Source organism: Octopus bimaculoides, chromosome 17 (assembly GCF_001194135.2).
Source record: "Octopus bimaculoides isolate UCB-OBI-ISO-001 chromosome 17, ASM119413v2, whole genome shotgun sequence".
Classification (NCBI taxonomy): domain Eukaryota; kingdom Metazoa; phylum Mollusca; class Cephalopoda; order Octopoda; family Octopodidae; genus Octopus; species Octopus bimaculoides.
This window is the reverse complement of record NC_068997.1, coordinates 41,804,731-41,812,762: the sequence shown is the minus strand read 5'-3', so window position 1 is coordinate 41,812,762 and position 8,032 is coordinate 41,804,731. Positions and strand designations below refer to the sequence as shown.

At 35.6% G+C, this 8,032-nt stretch overlaps 1 protein-coding gene across 1 annotated transcript in view; it reads right to left on the bottom strand.

The window, feature by feature from the left end:
• The window catches only part of LOC106870718 (protein adenylyltransferase SelO, mitochondrial), a 30,084-nt gene extending 23,214 nt beyond the window's left edge, over positions 1-6,870 (bottom strand). Inside the window, exon 1 of the mRNA XM_014916886.2 lies at positions 6,281-6,870. Within this exon, the coding sequence (XP_014772372.1) occupies positions 6,281-6,810 (530 nt within the window). The 5' untranslated portion in view covers positions 6,811-6,870. The remainder of the gene's footprint in view (positions 1-6,280) is intronic.
• Between the last annotated feature and the right edge of the window lie 1,162 nt (positions 6,871-8,032).

Genomic DNA, 8,032 nt, shown 5'->3' with positions numbered 1-8,032 from the left:
ATGTCACTACATTCTGAATTCAAATTCCGCTGAGGTTGACTATGCCTTTCATCCTTTCAGGGTCAATAAATTAAGTACCAGTGAAATACTGGGGTCAATGTATTCGACTAATTCCCACCACCCCAAATGTCAAGCCTTGTGCCTTCAGTAGAAAGGATTATTATTACAATAATAACTTTAATGTTAAAAAATAATTTCAATTCGGTTCTGTGTTCTGGTTTTTCTGAAATTTATAGAACATTGAAAACAATTACCAAACAGCCATGTCGATGAAGACCCGACATAGCAGAGGGTTGGAAATAACAGAGAAGCCATTTTCACACGATTTCTAGAATTTATAGAAACAAAAGTGAGCTAAATGGAAAGGGGCTTAGTGACTTTCATGAAGGAATCTGACGGAAACATTAGTCACTGCTTCATCTCAGGAGACATCAGTATACAATTATTTATATTTCTTTGTGATTCAATATTTCCTCGACAGTTAATGTATCAAGTAATGGTAGAGCTTTCTCTTTTGTTTTATGTCAGTCTGTGGCCATGCTGGGTCATCGCCCTGAAGGGTTTAATCAAACTGATCAATCCCAGTACTTTCTTTTTAAGTTTGCTACTTATTCTATTGTTCTCTTTTCTTTTTTGCTGAACTGCTTTGTTAATGGGATGTAAACAAACCTACAATTGTCAAATAGTGGTGGGAACGAAACAAAACACAAAGACACACATACGCATAGAGCAATGGGCTGGCAGAATTATTAGGGCAACAGGCAAAATGCTGTGTGATGTTTGTTCTGGGTCTCTGAGTTCTGAGTTCAAATTCCACAAAGGTTAACTTAGCCTTTCCTCCTTTCGTCGTTGATAAAAGTAGCAGTCAAGTATTAGCATTGGTGGTACTGTCTAATTTCTTACCCCAAATTTCTGGCCTATAACCACAATGTCTTTGTAAATGCTGCTAGTGTTACAAAACAGGACACTAAACTGGAAATTATTTCAGCAGCTATTTCACAAAATGTTAGTGTGTGTTTGTATGTGTGTGGAGGTGCAATGGCCCAGTGGTTAGGGCAGTGGCTCGCAGTCATAGGATCGCTTTTTCAATTCCCAGACCGGGCGTTGTGAGTGTTTATTGACCAAAAACACCTAAAGCTCCACGAGGCTCCGGCAGGGGATGGTGGTGAACCCTGCTGTACTCTTTCACCACAACTTTCTCTCACTCTTTCTTCCTGTTTCTGTTGTGCCTGTAATTCAAAGGGTCAGCCTTGTCACACTGTGACATGCTGAATATCCCCGAGAACTATGTTAAGGGTACACATGTCTGTGGAGTGCTCAGCCACTTGCACGTTAATTTCACGAGCAGGCTGTTCCGTTGAACTGGAACCCTCGACGTCGTAAGCAACGGAGTGCCAACAACAACAACAAAAGTTTGTATGTGTGTGTGTGTGATGGGAGTATTAGCATGACCACAGAAAATGTACAGCAAAAAATGTCATATGTCACAAAAGTGGAAAAAAAAGGTGCAAAACTAATTTGACAAATCCAGTCATGAACCAATCTTCAAAGCATTAATTTCTTTTAGCTTTATTAGAACATTTTATTTTTGCCTTGTACACTTGTTTTAGTTGACAGTATAAACAGTGACAGTGTAGCCAAGCTAATTATTGCTAAACAGAAGAATTTAGTCATTAAGACTATTCAGTAGTAACGTTGCAATGGCAGCAACATAGCTTTGTTTGTGAATTCCAGTAATATGTTCAAACACTGTTGATTATACTCAGTCTTTGCTTAGATGTAATACGTAGAAAGTATTACAAGCCTCAGCCATTTCCAGGGGCATTTGAATTTAATGATCCTGAAACCCCTCTAGTGTTGTCAAGTCTTGCTTGCCTGAACATTCCCCCCTGTTACATTTTCCACTAATTTCACTTTGGTTACAAAACCTTTTGCTACATGAGCTCAAAAGTGTTGTGTGAGTGATTGCAAATTCGTCACACAAGGAATAAAATAATTTTTCAAAGAAGATATAAGAGAACTGAGTAATTTACTATAAAGAACTCATGTACTAATAACAAAAGAAAAAAAAAAAAAGGGACAACGGATTACTGATTTCTGAACCACTGACAACACTCTCTTTGATGCTTTTCCAGCACCTACGATTCATGAACTAACCCAAACTGTACCCCAACATTTACATTTTAGCAAGGTCAGTATGAAACATGTCTAGTGGGAATTACAGACCATCCTTTTATTGTTTTATAAGCCTAAGGACAATAGTTTCAATATACTGAAATTCATTCAACCTCATGAATGATATGGGATATTTTCAACATGTGATGAACCAAATTATCTCACAAAGTAACCTGGAATCTACATGCTCAAATTTAGACAACGTTATGGCATGTAACAACTCTTTAGACGATTATGACAGAAATCTAAAGACATTAAGAAAATCTCAACACAAATCTTTCTAGTAAAAAGTGTGTCATCAATAAAACAAACATCAATTACCTTGATTATTGTATTTAAGAGCACAAAATAATCACCTGTTCCTGATAAGTTGCTTCCTCTTAAATACCTTAAAATTTCCAGTTTTCAAAAGAGTTGCTGCTTCATTACATCAAATGTAATGGGAAGCAACTAATAAGTAAGATGAAGTTCCCTGACTGATCTAGGAAAGTAATAGATCGTAACGAAAAACTGACTTGGATTTTGACAACTCATCTAACCCATACATGTATGGGAAATGGATATATGAAGATAATGATAATGTTAATACTCTTAATGAATATGTCATCTTTCTTGTTCTTCAAGAACCTGTTACCGTTTTCAGAAATCTTAAAGCTGACATAGAAAATATTTACCTCCATACTATTCACATCTACAGTTTATTTACATTCAAATAGAATATATTAGATGCTACTTTAGTTGCAATATTATTACAAGGACGGCGTTCTATTACTTTTTACTCTTGTACCTATTCCAAAAGGTGAATTGCTGTAGCCTTCTATTGAACTCCAAGATGCTGGCACAGCTGTTTAGTGTTTATACAAATGATAACACAACCCCCTGGAGAGATATTTTACCCTCATTACAGACTAACAAGGTATACAATTCATTACAAGGTATACAATTGAGGTTTTGCAAATCTTTTAAATTAAAAATAACAAATGTCAAACTTCAAATGTTGGAAACTTCAAAGTTTCTTCCACTAGTTTTTATTTTCTTTTTAATGTCGTTGAAGAGAGAATGCATGTGCTGATGTCTTGTCTCCAAGCTGTTTGGTTCAAGCAGATAATAATAAATTTCTTTAATGAATTCACAATAAATTCTGTCACCTATGTCTGAGAAGGTTGTTACATATGTAAAAATAAAAGTCAAAACACAACTAAAAAAAAACACTTTCCATTTTCTATTAAAAAGTTTCAAAAAATCTGTTATGGTTGCTAAATATATTCTAAACTAAACCTATCTTTTACACTTCTACAAATTAACATTTGGTAAAGATTATTCAGGCAACAGAATATATTTCCTTGGTTTCTGTGGGAGACAAACAGTTGGCATCTTGCAATAAATATCTTTGAGAGGTATTTGATGAATAACTCATGTTACCTTTTTGCTTTTTCTTGCACTGATATCTTTTAAACCATTGTTAGATGTATCAAAAAGCTATTTTCTGTAGTTGGGACTCTTGACGACATACACACTGATAGAAGAGTTCAATTTATGGGTAAGGAAGTGCAAAATCTCCTAAAACACAGAATTAGGCAAAACAGAACCACCTCTTCATTATCAACCCAATAAGTACTGTAATACAAGAAAACTAATGAGATAGTGGAGGGAACCTGAATTGCTAATCTTGTTAGAATCTTCCAGAATCGTGCTAGGATGATGTTCTTTTCGAAGTACTTTGTTTGATTTGTTCAATTCTCTCAGCTTCTATCAATTAGATTCCTCACCATCATTTCTTTCTTCTTAGATACCATTCTTCAGTTGGTGTCTCTCTACCTTCTTGACTAATTTTTCCTGGCCTTGTCTTTATTTGAAAAAAAAGAGGCACATTCAAAAGTGATCCTTTATTAAAGGATGCACTGCTGGAAGATAATTCTTTCTATTGTAGGCACAAGACCTGAAACCTTTTGGGTGGTGGCTAGTCGATTACACCATCTCCAGTACTTGACCAGTACTTATTTCATTGATCCTGGATAGAATTTGAACTCAGAAAGTAAAGACAGATGAAATGCCACAAAGCAGTTTGTCAGACTTGCTAACAATTCTGCCAGCTTGCTAGCCACCTTACCTCTGGAATATAATGACAGGAATATTGTTATTCATGAAAGAGATGGAGTAATAGAGACTTACTCACTGTATGATTTGTCATGGTGCCTGACATCTCCAGATGAAATAGTTAAACTTGCAGAATCAGACTACCGATAGCTGATTTAGTAGAGCATCGCAATAACACTTATTTAGACCTCATTCTTCATTCCATGACAATACTGTTTCTCAAGCCGGAGATTCTTTAATTATCAACCATAGTGATATTATTCCACCAAGTCCTGCTCAACCTGTCTCCCCAATTAATGAACTTCATCATTCAAAGAGAAAGGTTTGATTTGTGAGTTTATTATTAATACTGAATTGCATAAACAACAAAATCTAATATCAGATTAGGGTTATACTAAAGCTGTTAACTTTGACTAAATTTACGATCTCATGATATTTATTTATCTATTTTTCTGAAAGTAAAGAAACTGTGATTCCTATTTTCCTTTAATAATTGATCTATCACCAGACTGGCAAGTTCTCTCCCTTAAGTAGTATGTTTAATTGTGACATCATTCAATTATCTAATAAAGTTTTTGATATATTATTGTCTTACAGCAATTTCTTATGATACAAACCATTGCTAATTAGAAAATTCCTAAGACTATGCTAATTTTAGAGTATGTAGCAGATTGTGTTACATTTTAAAAATATGGGAAATAAAAGTTCCTTAAACTCATTTTATACTAAACCAGCGATTCTCCAGAGTGGGTGAATAACTCCCATTCTTGTAAGAAGGTCCAAAAAGTCCACTAAATAATGTTTTGGAAAACATGTTTTATAAACATCGTCACGACTCAGATGAAAAAAATCTACAAGGCAGTGCCACAGCATGGCCGCAATCTGATGATTGAAACAAGTAAAGGATATCATTACAGAGCATCAATGAGGTTACTGTCCCTGCGTGTTATAGGAAGAGTTGACGATAGGAAGGGCATAAGGCCACAACACACTTCTTGAAAGTTTTGTCTAACCCGTGCAGACAGGGAAAAGCGGACGTAAAACGCCGATGATGATTGGTGATAACAAGGAGGGAAGCGACGGTCGCTAGAACAAGCAGTCGAATATTCTTCAATCAAACAAAGTGATTCACAATTATTTTGAAATGACGACGCATTGGAGACCAAGCAAAAACATTACTGGAGCATTTTGTACGGAAATTAGAAGCGCACTGCAAGTTTTAAAAACAACAGCTGTTTTTAAAGCTAAACATAAAAAGAAAACTATAGAAAGCTATTGTTTACTTTATTTTAATTGATTATAATTCTTTACCACAAAATCATGTATAATACGCCTTTTTTTTTTAAATTGTGGAAGCATTTTACAATGGAGTTTCTAAAAGCTTTTAATTACATTTTTATAAATCCGCAGCTCACCTAGACACGCCTAGCTGCGCATCAGCGCGCTGCAGTGCACCGTTTGAGAACAAGTCGTAATAACTTAGAAAGGACGTATTAAATCCTCTATGCCTATAATAAACAAAGACAGGATGGTCGCCGCTATAAAACCCTTGATGACAAGGTCAACAGAAATAAACAACAACTTGTATTCCCTCATCAGAAGGGCTTTGTTCTATGCTACTTCTCACCATGTCATGCAAACGTATTTAAACCCATTAACTTCACTGTTTATTGTTTGTCGACAATGGACCACCGTCAGCTTACCATGTTTACTCGTAACAATACCAAGTAACTTTCAATAAACATTCCGTCACTGCTAAAATGACTGGTAAAAATCGTTAATACATTTCTACAATTACTTTTACAACTGTTGAATTCATTATAACTTATAATTGAATACTATGGGTTCTAAAAAAAGGTTCGACAGATGAACCAAAAGCAATAGGGAAAGAGCGTGGTAAATGTTAATTGGGTTTGCGGGAATAAACGCAATTAACACAGAATATAAAAACTACGAATAGATTCGTCCAGAAGTTATATAAGTTTTAATAAAGTGCTTTAATACTTACATAGCAGCTCCGTCTCCAAGTTGACCCGAAAATAGACCAAACTGATAACCGCAATAGCAATGGGCAGCTGGTTCTGAGCCTTTCATGATTTTATTCCCACTGAAATATTCTACGGCCTCATTTGTCTCAATGTCCTCAACACTTAACCCCAGCAGGGCTAAAGCAGACGAAGAATAAGCAACCATCACCGGGTTCTCGACAGGGGTCGGTTGTGCCTTGGAAAAACATGCATTAGGAACAGATCTCTGCGTTTTAACATCGTCCGAAGGATCAAATGGCAGACACTTAAGTGCCTGGTTGTCGAAAGTCAGTTGTCTCATCCTAAGTTCTTTTTGCGGTTGACACGGACAAAAATATGCAATAGCAGTATGTAGCGATTTGATAGTATTGAGCGATGCTAACGGACAAGTTTTAGCAACCGTAGGATCTTGTTCTTGTGAAAGGCAGCAGTAACAGGGTTCAGTTTTGCTCAAGAAGCATATCCGGACGTTCCGTATCGGCCTCAACCGTGTCAAACAGCGCCCAAACATGCGGGAAATTAATGGCGATTAACCAATAAACAGAACATTTAAGCAAGACCTTGACTGAAGAATTACCTCCCTTGGTTTGTTATTAGCGACTCTAATTAAGCTGCCAGCTGTTTAAGGAAGTCGGTGTTAATTACGTAAACACCATTTGGCCGGTGATTTCAGATATTCAACGTTGAATTAACATTTCTTCAGATTTAAATATTCTGACTTGAATAAAAAAGACAGATGTTTTCTACTCTTCGAGAAAAGTGAACGAATTCGTGGCAACATAGAATTTTCTCTAATCTATAATTTATAAAATGTACAAGTATAGATGTAATTTATGTTAGAAAAGAAAACGGACGCTGAAAAAGTAACGAACTTTTAACATTCATTTTAATTCTTTATTTTTATTGTTAGTTTCATGTATTTTATATGGAAGTTACGTTTAGTTCTAAAGACTGAAATATAGGGATTATCTCTAGAAATTGCAGGCTAACTTGTAAAAGTTTTTCATGAGAACCAGTTGAGTAACAACCAAGGTTCAGAAATGGGAAAACAGAAAATGTGATTACATGGATATAGTCTAAATTATATTACTATCTAATTATATGCCATCAAATTGTATAAACCTTTTCCATATGATAATACACTAATTCCTGTGCATTAATAATGTACTTAGGAAAAAGTATTAACTACATTCATATGATGTTCTTGACTTCTAAATCTTGTAAATAAATATGGCTTAACAGAATCCTCCTCTTCCTGATGAGAATTTTGCAAACCAATTGCAAAATTATAGAAATATAAAGAAAATCTATGAAAAAGTCTCAGCAAAATTCTGCTTTAAGCACCCAATAACGTTATGCACCCACATAACTTTTTTTATTTTGAGGAATTTTCAGAAAATTTTTGCGAATTTGTGCTCTGCAAAAACTAAAAGGAGTGGCTGTGTGGTAAGTAGCTTGCTTACCAACCACATGGTTCAGCCCCACTGCGTGGCACCTTGGGCAAGTGCCTTCTACTATAGCCTCGGGCCGACCAAAGCCTTGTGAGGGGATTTGGTAGACTGAAACTGAAAGAAGCCTGTCGTATATATGTATATATATATATATATATATATATATATATATATGTGTGTGTGTGTTTGTGTGTCTGTTTGTCCCCCTAGCATTGCTTGACAACCGATGCTGGTGTGTTTATGTCCCCGTCACTTAGCAGTTCGGCAAAAGAGACCGATAGA